Genomic DNA, 19,558 nt, shown 5'->3' on the forward strand with positions numbered 1-19,558 from the left:
TGACCAAGCACACCAACCACGTACACACACACTTCACACATGTACCCCTTCCCTGACCAAGCACACCAACCATGTACACACACAGTTCACACATGTACCCCTTCCCTGAGCAGGCACACCAACCATGTACACACACACTTCACACATGTACCCCTTCCCTGACCAAGCACACCAACCACGTACACACACACTTTACACATGTACCCCTTCCCTGACCAAGCACACCAACCATGTACACACACACTTTACACATGTACCCCTTCCCTGACCAGGCACACCAACCACGTACACACACACTTTACACATGTACCCCTTCCCTGACCAGGCACACCAACCACGTACACACACACTTTACACATGTACCCCTTCCCTGAGCAGGCACACCAACCATGTACACACACACTTCACACATGTACCCCTTCCCTGACCAAGCACACCAACCACGTACACACACACTTTACACATGTACCCCTTCCCTGACCAAGCACACCAACCACGTACACACACACTTCACACATGTACCCCTTCCCTGACCAAGCACACCAACCATGTACACACACACTTTACACATGTACCCCTTCTCTGACCAAGCACACCAACCACGTACACACACACTTTACACATGTACCCCTTCCCTGAGCAGGCACACCAACCACGTACACACACACTTCACACATGTACCCCTTCCCTGACCAAGCACACCAACCATGTACACACACACTTTACACATGTACCCCTTCCCTGACCAAGCACACCAACCATGTACACACACACTTTACACATGTACCCCTTCCCTGACCAAGCACACCAACCACGTACACACACACTTTACACATGTACCCCTTCCCTGAGCAGGCACACCAACCACGTACACACACACTTTACACATGTACCCCTTCCCTGACCAAGCACACCAACCATGTACACACACACTTCACACATGTACCCCTTCCCTGACCAAGCACACCAACCATGTACACACACACTTTACACATGTACCCCTTCCCTGACCAAGCACACCAACCACGTACACACACACTTTACACATGTACCCCTTCCCTGACCAAGCACACCAACCATGTACACACACACTTCACACATGTACCCCTTCCCTGAGCAGGCACACCAACCACGTACGCACACACTTTACACATGTACCCCTTCCCTGAGCAGGCACACCAACCACGTACGCACACACTTCACACATGTACCCCTTCCCTGAGCAGGCACACCAACCACGTACGCACACACTTCACACATGTACCCCTTCCCTGAGCAGGCACACCAACCATGTACACACACTTTACACATGTACCCGTTCCCTGACCAAGCACACCAACCATGTACACACACTTTACACATGTACCCCTTCCCTGACCAAGCACACCAACCATGTACACACACTTTACACATGTACCCCTTCCCTGACCAAGCACACCAACCATGTACACACACACTTTACACATGTACCCCTTCCCTGAGCAGGCACACCAACCACGTACACACACACTTTACACATGTACCCGTTCCCTGAGCAGGCACACCAACCATGTACACACACTTTACACATGTACCCCTTCCCTGAGCAGGCACACCAACCACGTACACACACACTTTACACATGTACCCCTTCCCTGACCAAGCACACCAACCATGTACACACACTTTACACATGTACCCGTTCCCTGACCAAGCACACCAACCATGTACACACACACTTTACACATGTACCCCTTCCCTGAGCAGGCACACCAACCACGTACACACACTTTACACATGTACCCCTTCCCTGAGCAGGCACACCAACCATGTACACACACACTTCACACATGTACCACTTCCCTGAGCAGGCACACCAACCACGTACGCACACACTTTACACACACGCTCCTGGTCTCACCAGGCGCACCGACCGTGCACACGCATCAGTGGGCAACCCGAGCAGCCCCCTGGTGCTGGCGCAGGGGAGGAGGTACTAACACTGCAGAAGGTGGGATGTGAGGAGAGCTGCGGTGGTGTCGGCACAGACCAGACGCTCCTCCAGGAGGTCCCTCTTGAGCTGCAGGGCAAATAAGTACCTAGGAGGGGTCAGAACAAGCAAAGGTCAGCTCTGGAGGTTCTGCAGGTGTCTCTGCAGCCCAGCTAACGGTGGGCAAGTGCGAGGCCCTCAGGAAAGGGGCAGTCACAGAGGACCTTTTCCGCCAGTGGTCCCTCAGGTCAGGCGACCGAGTCAGCTCCTCAGAGCAGCCAGGAGAGGCTCGGGGCGAGCCATGCCAGGGAGCCCTGCAGTGCTGTGGGAGCCTGTTCTCTCCTGGGACTTGCTACACACAAAGCCACTCTCCATTTTGGATAAAACAACTTAAGATGTGGCTAGAATCTGAGAAACAGGCGCCTGGAGCACCCTGCTGAGTGTGCTCCGAGAACGAAGCTGACAATATTCATGTGTTCGCTGACTCTAACAAACGACCACTGAGCCTGCCGTGGCAGGGGCTGCTCCTGAGGCGGAAACACAACGGCCCTCAGCAGAACGGGCACTCACACAAGCTGTGAAAGTTCACTACATTCTCTTAGAACTGGAGACAGGCAAACCCTTCGACTCGGTGACGCCCCTTCTGTGAGCGTTTCCTGCTCCTGTGCAGCCTCTGCAGGACTGAGAGGGAGAAACTGGACGCAGCAGAGGTGCGCGCTGACAGGAGTGGTTCCAGCCGCACGTGCGGGCACGGGCATCCACAGCGCGCCGCCCAGTGGGGAACCGCCCAGACGCCGTGGGAGCGGACAGGGCCGGGAACGCTTCTTATTCTCCATAAAGAAACGCTTATCACAAACACGCAGTTTTTAAAAACTAAAAAAGGGACCCCTATGCATTAATGAGGGGGGGGGACAGAGAACCAAAACTGACCTCCTAGAGTTCATGCCAGAACTCAGACCCAGGACCCTGATGGAGCACTGTCTGCTACCCTCCAGCTGTAGGCCACAGACACACATCCCAGTAAACATCAGGAGCCGAGTAACTGCCACTCCCGAGACACCTCTGTGAGCTTTGGGGTCGGCTGGTCAGCCTGCAAGGACGGGGGGCTGAGCTGACGTGCTCCCGGCAGCTGGCAGTCCATGGCCTTGGAGAGGGGTGCTGGCGTGCTCACAGCATCTGTGAGCCCAGCTTCTGCCCCACTGTGCGCCACAGTCCCAAACTCACACCTGGCCTTGCCTTCTACCCTGCTTCTCTGTTCTTCATTATTTATAAACCTGATACACGCTCAAGGATTAAAAATGCAAGGGAAAAAAAACTTCACAATCGTGGCCTAGAAAAAACATCATTCCCTGTTGCTGCAAAGCCTGGCTCTACTACAAAGAGCATGAGATGGGCCGGCGGTGGAGCAGCAGGTTATGCCATAGTCTGCGGTGCTGGCATGCCATATGGGCGCCAGGTGGAGTCCTGGCTGCTCCACTTATGATCCAGCTCCCTGCTATGGCCTGGAAAAGCAGTGGAAGGTGGTCCAGGTGCTTGGGCCCCTGCACCCATGTGAGAGAGCTAGAAGAAACTCCTGGCTCCTGGCTTCGGCCTTGCCTAGCCCCGGCCATTGTGGCCATTTGGGGAATAAACCGGTGCATGGAAGATATCTTTAACTCTTTCAAATAAATAAAATATTTAAAAACAAAAATAAACAAAATAAAAAGCACAAGAGAAGCTTCCTGGCCTTTGCTGCTGGTGCTGGGGGACCTGGATGTGGGACGTTCCCAAGCACACATCTGTGCTCACGTAGAGAATGCTGGGTCAGCCCCTCCATTCACGAGAAGAGTGTGTACTTATCTGACAGACAGACTCAGACAGCAGGCGCTCCTGTCCACTACCTCACTCCTGGCAACGCCCACGAAGGCTGTGGCTGGCCAGGGCCACACCCAGGCACTCTGACGTGGGAGAGGTTTAACCGCCCCTTCCTTTCTTTCTCCTGTGGATTTCACCCTGACACAGCCATGGAGACTGGAAAGCAACCGCCGGCAGCACCGCCCACCCTCCACGGGCAGCAGCGCAGTCACGCAGAGTGCAGAGGCACCATCAGCACAGACACTGGACTTTAAAGAAGTGACCGTTTCCGGGCGGAGGTGGAGTGCTATGGACACCGTGATTGCACAGGGGCCTGCAGCCATTCTCCTGGCGGGGACACCAGGCTTGCCCGTCTTTGTGGGAGTCAGTCCAGGACTAGCCTTTACCTCGTGTACTCTTCTTGCAGCTGACCAGGGTCCGGTGGGAAAAACTTCACAGCCAGGCGAAGCACCGTGTTCTTTGGCCCTACAGGAAGAAAATTTCAGACTTCGTAAATCAGGGCCGTCTCTGATTCATTCTCTTTGCCCTGTGCTAGAGCAAATCTTCCCAGATGAGATGCTAAGGAAATGCCCAGGCTGTGGCCCTGAAGGTCGGCCATACACGGGCACACTCAGACAGACTTCAGATTTGCACAAAGCAGACAGTACTCAAGGAAACCTTAAAAACAAGTAGAAAATTGCACATTAAAATTTTAAAATATATTCCTGTTTACTTTTATTTTTTAAGGATTTAGTTATTTATTTGAAATGTAGAGTTTCAAGGTTGGGGGCAGAGGGAGAGAAGAGGAGGAGAGGGAGGGAGGGAGGGAAGGAGAGAAAGGGAGAAGGATAGGAGTAGGAGAGAGAAAAAGAAATTGTCCATCCGTTGGTTCACTCCCCAGATGTCTGCCACAGCCAGGACTGGGGCAGGTTGAATTCAGGAGCCTCTTCCAGTTCTCCCACATGGGTGCAGGGGCCTAGAGACTTGGGCCATCTTGCATTGCTTTCCCAGGCAATAGCAGGGAGCTGGATCGGGAGTGGAACAGCTAGGACAGGGACCAGCACCCTAGTGGGATGCCAGCAATGGAGGAGGCAGCTTAACCTGCTATACTACAACACCAGCCCCACTGTTTATATTTTAGGATTAGAAATGATCAGCAAAAAGTTAAGGAATTTGTGGTAGTAGTAATAGTAGTAGTAGTAAAAACATACTATTTTTGAAACCCTCATACACTTTAAAAAGCAAAATGCTATCCTTACTTACTATACTGACTGAAACAACTTCCACCACAAAGAAAATAGGAGCTCTCATGCCGTGGGCCAGGGCAGCCTAAACAGCCAGGGAATGTTAGTGCGTAACAGAGCAACCTCCAGCCTCTTCTCACCGTGTGGTGATTCAGACGAGTGGACTTTAGCCTGCAAAACTACTCCCAATAAGAACTAAAATACATTACCGTATGCTCTACTCCCCCAAATTTAATAAGGAAACTAACTTACTGGTGTTTTCATAATTACAGAACAGTACTATTAAAATGCTGCTTAAAAGAGGAATCTCATCATCAGGACTGAGCCTGCATACTTATTTTTGCATGTTGGTCAAAATTAAGAGGCCCTCCTACAGCGTATCCTGTTACTTCCAGGTCTGAGGCAAGTCACCTGGAACCATCTCAGGTAAACCTGTTGCTCGGGCCAGCGCTGTGGCATAGTGCCACGTGGGCACTGGTTCGAGTCCTGGCTGCTCCACTTCCAGCCCAGCTCCCTGCTAATGTGCCTGGGAAAGCAGTAGAAGATGGCCCAAGTGCGTAGGACTCTGTTCCAATGTGGGAGACCTGGAAGAAGCTCCTGGCTCCTGGCTTTATCTTGGCCCAGCTCTGGCTGTTGCGGCCATTTGGGGAGTGAACGAGCTGATCGAGATCTCTCTCTCTCTCTCTCTCTCTGTGCCCATGCCCCACACTGTATCTGCCGGAGGTGACGACTTCGCTGCTGTCCGCAGTGGTGGCAGTGAGCATGGGATATGCCTTGAACTCAGCCTCTCAGAACAAAGCTCCTGAGTGACCAGAGGCGGAAGGGTGAGCACGGACTTACTTCGCACTTGCCTGGCGAAGGGCTTCGTGGGCTCCAGCCAGATCTAAAGGGGGTGAACAGGAGAGATGAAGTCCGTTAAGCAGCGTCTCCAACAACAAGTGCAAAAATCACCCTCCTCTCCCACGAAAGTCTAATGCTGACACACCAACCACAGGAGAGGGCTTCTGCATAAAGGGGCCGCCCGTGTCTGTGGCAGACACCACTCGCCATGCCGGCACGGTGTCTGAACCAGCAGGCGGAAGCAGGGTTCTTTAAATCAGCTTCTTCGATAAATAAATTCAGTTTGCTCCAGGTCCACTTTCAGTGAGGACATGCAAGACGCACTCAAGGTTGTTTTTGCAACTCAGGAGGAAAGGGTGTGCTTGGTCACGTTCGAACCGACAGCAAGGTCTGGGCCGGGGGTGGAGGGCACGGTGACTCGGCCAGGGGTGGGGCAGCGTGGCGGTGGTGGTGAATCCAGGCGCAGCTCTGACGACAGAGGTGGTCTGGGCACACGAGCACCACAGTTCTCTCGACAGACGGACAGCCTGCTTCCAGAACCACCCAAGGCACATACCCAGCAGCACTGGACGCGCTGAAACTCTAACCCGAAGTAGTCGCTCTCTATCAGGTTCAAGCGCGTCCACACCTGGGTCAGCAAGGTCTGGCCGTCACACTTGGGCTGTAGGAGAGGACGAGAGAGGCACGGATTCACGAAAGCGGTGGCAGGGGCTGCTTCCCACCCACAAAGGCTTCACTCCGCCTTCCAGGGTGCAAGGATTCACAAATGGTCTCAAGGCAAGGAAATGAAACTGATACCAAAGGGCCAGCGCTACACAGTGCAACAGGTAAAGCTACCGCCTGCGACGCCAGCACCCCACATTGGCGCTGGTCAGTTCCCAGGGGTTCCACTTCCTCTCCAGATCCCTGCTAATGGTGTGGGAAAAGCAGCAATGCTAAGTATCTGGGCCCCTGCCACCCACATGGGAGACTGAGATGAAGCTCCTGGCTTCAGCCTGGCCCAGGCCTGGCTGCTGCAGACATCTGGGGAGTGAACCAGTGGATGGAAGACCTCTCTGTCTCTCCATCTAACTGACTTTTAAACAAATACACCTTTAAAAAAGACTCATACCAAAACAATGCTCAGTTTTATATTTTCACTCATATTTCTTTGTACTTTTAGACTACAGAAACTGCATTTAGTTTCAGTAAACATTTTATCAAATAATTCGAACATTTACTGAAAGGCCTGGTCTCTCAGCCACTGGTTTCATGACAGCTCAGTGAACCGTTATTTACAAACGTCTCCCAAGATCTCCCTACTGCCAGGGAGGAATACACGTATGTAATACATGATGTATGTATGTATACCACCATCTTTCCCACGATGCCGTTTAAAGATACCTGATTTTCAGTGTTTTTGACCTTACTCACCAAAACCATTTCCCACAGGCTCACTCTTAGAAGTGTGTATCAGTGCCCGTGACCCAGACCACTGCTCGTGAAGTCACCACAGCCCGTGACCCGGGCCACTGCTCACGATGTCACCACTGCCCGTGACCCGGGCCACTGCTCACGATGTCACCACTGTCCGTGACCCGGGCCACTGCTCACGATGTCACCACAGCCCGTGACCCGGGCCACTGCTCGTGAAGTCACCACTGCCCGTGACCCGGGCCACTGCTCACGATGTCACCACTGCCTGTGACCCGGGCCACTGCTCACGATGTCACCACAGCCCGTGACCCGGGCCACTGCTCACGATGTCACCACAGCCCGTGACCCGGGCCACTGCTCACGATGTCACCACAGCCCGTGACCCGGGCCACTGCTCACGATGTCACCACAGCCCGTGACCCGGGCCACTGCTCACGATGTCACCACAGCCCGTGACCCGGGCCACTGCTCACGATGTCACCACAGCCCGTGACCCGGGCCACTGCTCACGATGTCACCACAGCCCGTGACCCGGGCCACTGCTCACGATGTCACCACAGCCCGTGACCCGGGCCACTGCTCACGATGTCACCACAGCCCGTGACCCGGGCCACTGCTCATGATGTCACCACCAGCTTTGTTTTCGGGTCACTTATGCCTTTCACATGCCCTTTCTGCCCTCCCACATCTCCCGTTCTTAAAATTCCCTTTCTGCTGGAAAGCACAGGAATCCTGCACTGGCTCTCTCACTGGTGCTCAACAAGTGCACTGGATGCGCCCCGGACTTGGAAGGCCCAGAGCGCTGAAGCCACGGCTGCCGCCAGGACGTGAGGCCTTGTGCTCGGCAGCAGCTCCTGGGCGGTGCTTCCCGCACAGGCTGGGGGAGCAGCAGCAAGAACGCAACAAACGAAACAGCCCGCAGCTCCCAGCGCACGTCCTCCCCGAGCTCAGACACAAAGCACATTGTTGGAAACCCACAGCGATGAAGGCACACGAGACTCTGTCTGGATGGCATTGGGGCGGAAGTGAGGCCCACAAAGGCCTCCTTTATTCTCTGTCTGCAGGCTGTGGGCAGCTCCTTCACGGCTCTGTCCCTCCTGGGCCCACTTGCAGCTCCTCGCCCAGGCACAGCTGCTCCACGCCTTCCCTGGAACAAGCTGAGCCCAGCTTTCCTTTTAGAACAGCGCACTTGACGCCCAAAGCCACCGAGAAAACTCACAGGCCACAGAAGCGCAGGAAGTCACCTGGGCGTGGCAGGGCCTCCCCTCAGCCCCCCGGACTCCGGATGTCCTGCGCCGAGGCTGCGGTTCCACACTCGGAGCTCCTGCCCCACACAGGAGAAGGTGTGGCTGCATGCCTGTTCTCAGGCAAGAGAGCCACGGGGAGCTCCGCAGGCACCACGGTCATTTCCACCGCAAGACCCGGGCAACCCAGAGCTCACGGGTCTGTGTCCGTGTTCATTCTACAGCAGCTTCTCTTCCAGCTGCTCCAGGCAACTCAAGACCCCTGCGCTGGAGCCTGCTGGCAGGGCTGGCAGACAGCTCTTCGCCCAGAGGCTGCTCGCCCTGGCCAAGGGCTTTCCGTCGTCTTGCTGCCATGTGTGGGAGCAGCCCCGTACCAGCAACACCGTAGAGACTGCCTCCCTCATCACCCAGAGTCTGTGGCTTCTCGGGGTATGGTCTCTCTCTGACAATGTGCCTGGGAAGGCAGCAGTGACAGTCCAAGTACTTGGGACCCTGGCAGCTTCAGGCCATGGCTACCTAAAACCCCCCTTTTTTTTTTTTTTTTTTTGACAGGCAGAGTGGACAGTGAGAGAGAGAGAGAGAGAGAGAAAGGTCTTCCTTTGCCGTTGGTTCACCCTCCAATGGCCGCCGCAGCCGGCGCACTGCGCTGATCTGTCAGGAGCCAGGTGCTTCTCCTGGTCTCCCATGGGGTGGAGGGCCCAAGCACCTGGGCCATCCTCCACTGCACTCCCTGGCCACAGCAGAGAGCTGGCCTGGAAGAGGGGCAACCGGGACAGAATCCGGCGCCCCAACTGGGACTAGAACCCGGTGTGCCGGCGCCGCTAGGCGGAGGATTAGCCTAGTGACCCGTGGCGCCGGCCTAAAAAACCCTTTGTCTCTGGCCTCACTGCTACCTACTGTTTCTGTCTTTAAGTCCCCAGTGAATGCTCTGGGGACTGGCACTGGTGTAGCAGTTAAGCCACCGCCTGGGATGCCAGCATCCCCATGGGAGCGTCTGGGTTCAAGGCCCAGCTCTGCTCTTCACTCCGGCTTCTTCCTAAAGCACACTCTGTGAGGCAGCAGGTGGCCCAAGTACTTGGGTCCCTGTCACCCTTCTAGGAGATCCGGATTGAGTGCCCGGCTCTTGGTTTTGCCCTGGCCCAGCTCCAGCTGTTGTGGGAATTTGGGGAGTGAACCAGCAGATAGAAGCTCTGTACCTTTCAAATAATTAAATAAAAATTGTGACAGTTACACTCAGCAGTCCTGGGTTTGTTCCGTCATCCTCCGTGGATTCCTGTGCTTGGGCTGCTCCAGGGTGGTCTCTCTGAGGCCGGCAGTGCGTGGTACACACCCACCTGTTTCAGCAGTTTTCCCACTGAACCGGCTTTAGAAAAAGCAATTGGCCTGGAAGTGCAAGGGCCTACTTGGAGCCTCTCCAGTGTGTTCTGCTGATCTGCACACACGTGCATCTCCCCAGCACGGCCACACTGTGGCCATCTGTGCAGCTTGAAGGTCTGGTAAGGGACAGTGTCAAGCTCCCAACATGCTTCTCTTCCTGAGACTGTTCTTGGCTATCCTTTGCATTTCCACATAATCTGATCAGCTTATCAATTCATGCAAAACAGCCAGCCAAGATTCTGATGGGCGGCCGCATGTCAAGTCTAGCGGGCGAGGCGTGTTGCCACCTTAGCCTGTAGAGGGCGAGGCGTGTTGCCACCTTAGCCTGTAGAGGGCGTGGAGTGTTGCCACCTTAGCCTGTAGAGGGCGTGGAGTGTTGCCACCTTAACCTGGAGAGTTTGTGGAGTGTTGCCACCTTAACCTGTAGAAGGTGTGGCGTCTTGCCACCTTAACCTGTAGAGGGTGTGGTGTATTGCCACCTTAACATGTAGAGGAAGCTGGCGCCGTGGCTCACTAGGCTAATCCTCTACCTTGCGGCGCCGGCACACGGGGTTCTAGTCCCAGTTGGGGCACCAGATTCTGTCCCGGTTGCCCCTCTTCCAGGCCAGCTCTCTGCTGTGGCCCGGGAGTGCAGTGGAGGATGGCCCAAGTGCTTGGGCCCTCCACCCCATGGGAGACCAGGAGAAGCACCTGGCTCCTGCCATCGGATCAGCGCAGTGCGCCGGCCGCAGTGCGCCGGCTGCGGCGGCCATTGGAGGGTGAACCAACAGCAAAGGAAGACCTTTCTCTCTCTCTCTCACTGTCCACTCTGCCTGTCAAAAACAAACAAACAAAAACATGTAGAAGGCATGGTGTGTTGCCACCTTAACCTGTAGAGGGTGTGGCGTGTTGCCACCTTAACCTGTAGAGGGTGTGGAGTGTTGCCACCTTAACCTGTAGAAGGTGTGGCGTGTTGCCACCTTAGCCTGTAGAGGGTGTGGCGTGTTGCCACCTTAACCTGTAGAGGGTGTGGCGTGTTGCCACCTTAGCCTGTAGAGGGTGTGGCGTGTTGCCACCTTAATGCATTAGTTTCTGATCCATGAGCACTGCCTGTCGTTCCATTTATTTAATCGTTTCTGGTTTCTTTCTTTTTCTACCTTTTATTTAATGAATACAAATTTCATGCATTTCTTAAGTACAATTTTAGGAATATAGTGATTCTTCCCACAATGCCTGCCCTCCCACCCCCATTCCCATCCCTCTTCTTCCTCCATTTCCAGTCTTATTTCATAGTAAGATCTATTTTCAGTTAACTTTATGCACAGAAGATTATGTCTATAGTAAGTAAAGAGTTCATTAATTTGTAAGATAAAAGAAAGAAAAAAGCAAAAGAAAAATTCAAAAAGGAGGAGGATGAAACTGTTTCTCAACGGTCAAGACAAGGACTGTTCAAAGTCATTGCATCTTGAAGTTAATTTCACTTTTTTTTTTTTTTTTAGGAAATAATTAACTTTAAATAAGCACCCAAGAGTGATTCATCTCTTGGGAGCACTTAGACGTAACCGTAGCTTATTAGACATAAGCATATCCCTCACTTACTACATTAGGAGAAAGCAAGTCTTTGGGAACAAGTTTCATCATTAATTAAAGAAGCATCTAAGAAAACAAGCAGTGGAGTTGGACACTTTGGCCCAACTAGAATTTATGAGACGTAAGTATATCCTCCACTTAATCCACTAAAATGGAATAAATCTCTGAAAACAAGTTTTATTGCTAACTCTCCTAATACAACTCTTTGAGGACAGAGGTTCTGCATGGGAGGCTAGTGCACAGTGACTCCTGCTGTTAATTTAACAATTAACACTCGTATGTATGACCACCCAGGGCTCTAGACATGAGCTGCCTAGGCTATGAACCCTTTTGAATCCACAAACTCCATCAGTATTTAGATAAGACCATCAACAAAGTGGAAGGTCTCTCCTCCCTTCAGGAAAAAGAACATTCTTTTTTGTTGACCACTTTGAAAACTTTTCACTGGAGTCTCACCCACAGAGGTCCTTCATGTAGGACAGTTTTTGCCACAGCGTCTTGGCTTTCCGTGCCTGAAATGCTCTCATTCTTTCAACAGTTTCATGGTTTGCAGTGCTTAAGTTTTGAGATTATGTGTTACACTATTACCTCTATGCCATAGTACTGGCCCCTTTGATGTTTTTAAGTGGACTAGTTTTCTTAATTTCATTTTAGGATTATTCATTGCTAGTATCTAGAATTAAATTGATCTTTGTATATTGACTTTGAAAGTTCTTATTAGTTCCAGCAGCTTGGGCTTCTCAGGTGGACCCCTCGAGACTTCCCGTACGTAGATGACACCGTCTCACACACAAGCCTCACCTCTCCTCTCCAATGAAGATGCCTGTTTCCCTTCTCCCCTAACTCCCTGATTGGATGAACTTCTAAACTTTACTTAGCTATTGAAAAATGACCTTTAAATTTCTATTTGAAAGGCAGAGTGACAGAGCTCTTCCATTTGCTGGGTCATTCCCACACGGCTGCACTGACCAAAGCTGGGTCAGGCCGACACCAGGAGCTCCATCTGGGTCTCCCACGTGAGTGTCAAGGGTCGAAGCATTAGGAGGTCATGACCTCTGCTTTCCCAAGCACATTAGCAGGGAGCTGGACGAGAGGCGGAGCAGCCGGGAGCTCTGATATGGGTGCCAGGATTTTACGTGGTAGCTTAACCTGCTGTGCCTCAGTGTTGGGCCCCTGCTTATTCATTGTAATTTTACTTGAAAGCAGACAGAGAGACAGAAAGAGAGCTCCGGTCTCCTGTTCAGTCCTCAGAGGCCCACAATGGCCAGTGCTGGGCCAGGCTGAAGCCAGGAGACTGGAGCTCTGTGCAGGTCTCCCACGTTGGTGACAAGGACCCAAGTACTTGAGCCATCACTCGCTACCTCCCAGGGTGCGCAAGAATCAGAAGCAGAGCTGGTGTGTGAGCCCAGGTGTGGGGTAGGACGGAGGAACCAAGTGGCATCTCAGCCACAGTGCCAAATGCCACCTGGGGGAGGTCTGAAAAACTCTTTGTACTTTCTCAAGAGTAAGACAGAGCTAGTAAAAAGGCTAATAAGTGAGGATCAAATGAAATAAAACCACGAAGTGTTTTAGAATGCGGTACACACTCAGTATTGGCCACTAGGAGTATGTAAGAAGCATATCTGAAAGAAACAATCCAGAAAGTCTGACAATAAAAGATTGGCACGGTTATACCAGGCCCACAGGAGACACAAAAAAGGCAAGGGACCCTGAATGTGACACAGAGCATGGCTGAATTCTAGGCCACAAAGGCAGCGAGTGAGAATGGAATGAACAGGCTGCTAATCAAATGGAAAACAGCAGTGGTACCAAGGTGACCATAATGTGTGTGTACAGGTGCACACAGGATGATGGTGTGTGTGTACAAGTGCACACAGGATGATGGTGTGTGTACAGGTGCACACAGGATGATGTGTGTGTACAAGTGCACACAGGATGATGGTGTGTGTACAAGTGCACACAGAATGATGGTGTGTGTACAAGTGCACAAAGAATGTGTGTGTGTGTACAAGTGCACACAGAATGATGGTGTGTGTACAAGTGCACAAAGAATGTGTGTGTGTGTACAAGAGCACAGAGGATGATGATAATGTGTGTGTACAAGTGCACACAGGATGATGGTGTACAGGTGCACACAGGATGATGTGTGTGTACAAGCACACACAGAATGATGGTGTGTGTACAAGTGCACAAAGAATGTGTGTGTGTGTACAAGAGCACAGAGGATGATGATAATGTGTGTGTACAAGTGCACACAGGATGATGGTGTGTGTGTGTACAAGTGCACACAGGATAATGATGATGTGTGTGTACAAGTGCACACAGGATGATCGTGTGTGTACAAGAGCACACAGGATGATCATGTGTGTGCACAAGTGCACACAGGATGATCATGTGTGTGTACAAGTGCACACAGGATGATGATAATGTGTGCGTGTACAAGTGCACACAGGATGATCATGTGTGTGTACAAGTGCACACAGGATATGTGTGTATACAAGAGCACACAGGATGATCATGTGTGTATGTACAAATGCACACGGGATGATCATGTGTGTGTACAAGAGCACAGAGGATGATAATGTGTGTGTACAAGTGCACACAGAATGATGATGTGTGTGTATACAAGTGCACAAAGGATGATCATTGTGTGTGCACAAGTGCACACAGGATGATGATGATGTGTATACAAGAGCACAGAGGATGATGATGTGTGTGTGTACAAGTGCACACAGGAGGATCATGTGTGTGTGTACAAGTGCAACAGGATGATGATGATGTGTATACAAGAGCACACAGGATGATCATGTGTGTGTGTACAAGTGCACACAGGATGATGTGTGTGTATACAAGTGCACACAGGATGATGTGTGTGTATACAAGTGCACACAGGATGATGGTGTGTGTACAGGTGCACACAGGATGATGGTGTGTGTACAAGAGCACACAGGATGATCGTGTGTGTGTGTACAAGAGCACACAGGATGATCATTGTGTGTACAAGAGCACACAGGATGATCATGTGTGTGTGTACAAGCGCACACAGGATGATGGTGTGTGTACAAGTGCACACAGGATGATCGTGTGTGTGTGTACAAGAGCACACAGGATGATCATTGTGTGTACAAGTGCACACAGGATGATCGTGTGTGTACAAGTGCACACACACAAATGTGAGGTAAATGCATATGACCAAATTATCAGAGATTATCTGTAGGTATAGAGAAACAGAAAACTTTTTTCTCCATATACTTCTATACCGACTGCATTTTTTTGAGTGTGTATTTATAACTTGAAAAATATGAAAAAAGCTTTCTAGGGTAGAAAATATAGAACATACAACAGAAAAATATAATTATTTTATAACCTCCTTTGACTAATTAAAAATAGCATCACCAATTTCCCAGAACAAATGAGCATTCTTGCCAGGTCTCACTGTTCTGGATGGACATGTGCCAGGGACTCAGCACAGCACCCTGGGCTCCAGGTCTCAGTGTTCTGGATGGACTTGTGCCAGGGACTCAGCACAGCACCCTGGGCTCCAGGTCTCACTGCTCTGGACTCGTGCCGGGGACTCAGCACAGCACCCTGGGCTCCAGATCTCACTGTTCTGGATGGACATGTGCTGGGCACTCAGCACAGCACCCTGGGCTCCAGATCTCACTGCTCTGGATGGACATGTGCCGGGGACTCAGCACAGCACCCTGGGCTCCAGATCTCACTGTTCTGGATGGACTTGTGCCAGGGACTCAGCACAGCACCCTGGGCTCCAGATCTCACTGCTCTGGATGGACTTGTGCCAGGGACTCAGCACAGCACCCTGGGCTCCAGATCTCACTGCTCTGGATGGACATGTGTCGGGGACTCAGCACAGCACCCTGGGCTCCAGGTCTCACTGCTCTGGATGGATTCATGCCAGGGACTCAGCACAGCACCCTGGGCTCCAGGTCTCACTGCTCTGGATGGACTTGTGCCAGGGACTCAGCACAGCACCCTGGGCTCCAGGTCTCACTGCTCTGGATGGACATGTGCCGGGGACTCAGCACAGCACCCTGGGCTCCAGGTCTCACTGTTCTGGATGGACTCGTGCCAGGGACTCAGCACAGCACCCTGGGCTCCAGGTCTCACTGCTCTGGATGGACATGTGCCGGGGACTCAGCACAGCACCCTGGGCTCCAGATCTCAGTGTTCTGGATGGATTCATGCCAGGGACTCAGCACAGCACCCTGGGCTCCAGGTCTCACTGTTCTGGATGGACTCATGCCGGGGACTCAGCACAGCACCCTGGGCTCCAGGTCTCACTGTTCTGGATGGACATGTGCCGGGGACTCAGCACAGCACCCTGGGCTCCAGGTCTCAGTGTTCTGGATGGACTCGTGCCGGGGACTCAGCACAGCACCCTAGGCTCCCAGCAAAAGCTGATGGGAGACTCAGGGGACCTGTTTTTATTTTTCATATTGACACGCTAACAAGTTAAATTTTATATGATGCTAAGACGTAACATAATCTGTAAGCTATTTCTTAATTCAATTTGCCATCTGGCCATTGAAGGCATCTGAGGCACACAGGGAGCAGATGAAGACCTGCCTCTGCCTTTCAGGAAAAAAAATGATTAAAAAAAGTGAAAACAGAATGCTTTCTTGGAAAGAAGAGAGAACTACATTTCCACCGCTCGCCGTTTAGTCTGGGTTACTCCACACGCCTGAAGACGATCAGGAACAGGATCAGCTCTCTCAGGACTGGAGATGAACTCTAGCAGAGCTAGCAGAATCTAGGGACCCGCACGGCAGGTGCAAGCTTCCACAGAGCCCCTGGGCTTGGAGAAGGAAGAGCTGCACTTGTTCTCATCAACAACCAACGAACAGAGAGCAAGAAATGGCAGCAGGCCGGCGCCGCGGCTCACTAGGCTAATCCTCTGTCTGCGGTGCTGGCACTCTGGGTTCTAGTCCCGGTTGGGACGCTGGTTCTGTCCCAGTAACTCCTCTTCAAGTCCAGCTCTCTGCTGTGGCCCGGGAGGGCAGTGGAGGATGGCCCAAGTGCGTGGGCCCTGCACCCGCATGGGAGACTAGGAGGAAGCTCCTGGCTTTGGATCGGCGCAGTGCACCGGCTGTGACGGCCATTTGGGGGGTGAACCAACAGAAGGAAGACCTTTCTCTCTGTCTCTCTCACTGTCTAACTCTGCCTGTCAAATAAAAAAAAAAAGAAGAAAGAAAGAAATGGCAGCAGCGACAGGTGCCCAGAGATGGCTACAGCCCAGTGGGGACTCAGGCAGGGGAGTGCGCCTGCCTCTTCTCAAGCCCGCCCCAGCACCATGCCCAGGGCAACCTGACCAGCCCTTGGCAAGCCTGGACCCCAGCTGGGTGTGAAAGGCCACACAGACTGGGCTGGAGGCAGGGGTCAGGATGAGCTGGGAGTCGCTCCAGGGTCAGGCTCCGTGTCTGGCAGGTAGAGGGGAGAAGGAGAGCAGGAAGAGGCACACAGAACCAGGACCAGCAGGACAACACGGAAAAGGCACCGTGACTGCGTGCTCCCCCATGGGCCAAGGAGAGAGTAATGCCACAGCATTCATGGAGGGCTGAGAACGGGCTCATCCACAACTCAGGCTCTCACACTTGTGCACACGGGGACACACACAGCAACCTGTAGATACACACCTGTGCACACGGGGACACACAGGAAGCACACAGCAACACTGCAGATACACACATGAGCACACGGGGAACACATAGGAAGCACACAGCAACACTGCATTTACACACATGAGCACACGGGGAACACATAGGAAGCACACAGCAACACTGCAGATACACACATGAGCACAAGGACACACACAGCAACACTGCAGATATACACAGGAGCATACAAGGACATACACAGGAGGTACACAGCAACACTGCAGATACACACATGAGTACAGGGACACACGCAGCAACACTGCAGATACACACGTGAGCACACAGGACACACACAGCAACACTGCATTTACACACATGAGCACACGGGACACATGCAGCAACACTGCATATACACACGTGAGCACACGAGGACACACACAGGAGGTACACAGCAACACTGCAGATACACACATGAGTACAGGGACACACGCAGCAACACTGCATTTACACACGTGAGCACACGAGGACACACATAGGAGGTACACAGCAACACTGCAGATACACACATGAGCACAAGGACACACGCAGCAACACTTTACTTACACACGTGAGCACACTGGACACACATAGCAACACTGCACTTACACGCGTGAGCACACAGGACACACCCGCAGTGTGCAGCCTGCTTACAGGCAGTTCAGGCAGGGAAGGCAGGAGAGAGCTGCAGCCGACAGTGCTTCCAAGCCCAGCAGCCCAGCAGCCCAGCTCAGCTCCCAGGAATCAAAGCTCAATAGAATCCGATTCCCTTCCTGATCAGAAGTGGGAGTGCCAGGTGAGGACGCAGGCCGGCCTTCTGGGCTGGGAGAAGTCCCAGGTATCATGGAGGCCACTGTCATCTCCTGCACGGATCGCTGATGGCCAGAGCCTTGGGGGCTCGAGAGATGGGCTTGCAAGTCAAGGTTCCTGGGCAGCAGTACTGCTTCTGGGACAGCTGAGATCCTGCAACAACTGTCACTCTGTCACAAAGCTGGGGCAATGCACACGCACCCCAACGGGGACCCACGGCGGGTGTCCCCAGCCCAGGCTGCAGCACACCAGCCTTGCTTGTGCTTGGGATATCCAGTGTGTGCACGTGTGTGTGCCGACTGCTCCCAGACAAGAGCGAACATTTCCACATCTCTGCCACATTCCTGGGCACCACAGTCAAGATCAACTTTCCAGGGAAAACTGCAGGTTTTTAAAAGTGAGGGCAGAGCCACATAATAGCTGTGTACCCAGAGACGTGCAGAGCTTTGCACAAAACCTCTGCCATTATCTCCAGACCCTAGATGCTGAGTTCTGACCTCCTTCTGAGGCCAGGGCAATGCGAGCTCTGCATTTATCCGCCAGATTTAGGACGCGCATGTGGGAACGGTGACAAACATCTGGCTGTGATACTTTCTGGAATTTCAACCGTTCCTCCCCGGCCAGGGTGGAGGCAGGAAGTTTCCACTGGAGTTGTTCACTGAAAATGTCTGCCTCCATGCAGACATATCCCCGTGTGCTCATGTGTGCAGGGAAGCGAGAGCTTCCGTGATTCTTCAGAAAAAAAGAGAAGAGCGAAAGCAAGCCCGTGCTCAACTTTTGTGTATGTCAGAGAAAAGGAGAACATGAGAATGAAAAATAACCAAGATCACGCACGCGCGCCAGACCTGAGCCCCAGTGGCCAGCCCAGGTGCAGGACTCCCCCGCCCGTGGGCACAACAGCACCTGGAGCTCCACCGTTGCCGCGCGCCAGCTTCCAGGCAGCGGGAGACACGCACCTCCCCTCGGCAGCTGCCTGGACCATGAAGGATGCGTGAGGGAAGCAAGTGTTCAGAGAAGGCCCTTGCCAGGGCGGGGCTCAATCACCCAGGGCCAGCGCCTTCCCACGCACAGACACGGCTGCCGCCGACAGCGCTGCAGCTCCGCAGTGTGTTCAGCACCCAGACAAGGCAACGTCCAGATGGTGTTAAAGAACATATAGCTCTGGGCCGGCGCTGGAGCACAGTGGTTGAGCCACCACCTGCGGCTCCGGCATCCCACATGGGTGCTGGTTCGAGTCCCAGCTGCTCCACTTCTGATCCAGCTCCCTGCTATGGCCTGGGAAAGCAGCAGAAGATGGCCCAAGTTCTGGGGCCCTGCACCCACTTGGGAGACTGGAAAAAGCTCCTGGCTTTGGATTGGCCCGCTCTAGTCATTGTGGCCACTTGGGGAGTGAACCAACAGATGGAAGACCTCTCTGTCCTTCTCTCTCTGTAATTCTTCCTTTCAAATAAATAAATAAAATCTTAAACAAATACGAAAAAGAAAGCACAAGCACAGCCCACTTGCAAGGTGGGACACAGCTTTGCAAGATGGGACCCATGAATGCACCATTCTGACGGGTGGCCACGGCTGGCTCACTGGCTGCAGACAGGAGACCCAGCACAG

At 52.7% G+C, this 19,558-nt stretch overlaps 1 protein-coding gene across 8 annotated transcripts in view; it reads right to left on the reverse strand.

The window, feature by feature from the left end:
- The window catches only part of FARP2 (FERM, ARH/RhoGEF and pleckstrin domain protein 2), a 96,228-nt gene that overhangs the window by 54,022 nt on the left and 22,648 nt on the right, over positions 1 to 19,558 (reverse strand). For all 8 annotated transcript variants that reach the window (XM_070069925.2, XM_051829378.3, XM_089328783.1 and 5 more), the window contains 4 exons: positions 6,443 to 6,547; positions 5,887 to 5,929; positions 4,210 to 4,288; positions 1,981 to 2,078 (listed from right to left, as the gene is read on the reverse strand). In XM_070069925.2, the coding sequence (XP_069926026.1) occupies positions 1,981 to 2,078; positions 4,210 to 4,288; positions 5,887 to 5,929; positions 6,443 to 6,547 (325 nt within the window). The remainder of the gene's footprint in view (positions 1 to 1,980; positions 2,079 to 4,209; positions 4,289 to 5,886; positions 5,930 to 6,442; positions 6,548 to 19,558) is intronic.

Source organism: Oryctolagus cuniculus, chromosome 3 (genome assembly GCF_051225735.1).
Source record: "Oryctolagus cuniculus isolate XC-2025 breed Fujian yellow rabbit chromosome 3, ASM5122573v1, whole genome shotgun sequence".
In the NCBI taxonomy this organism is placed as follows: Eukaryota; Metazoa; Chordata; class Mammalia; order Lagomorpha; family Leporidae; genus Oryctolagus; species Oryctolagus cuniculus.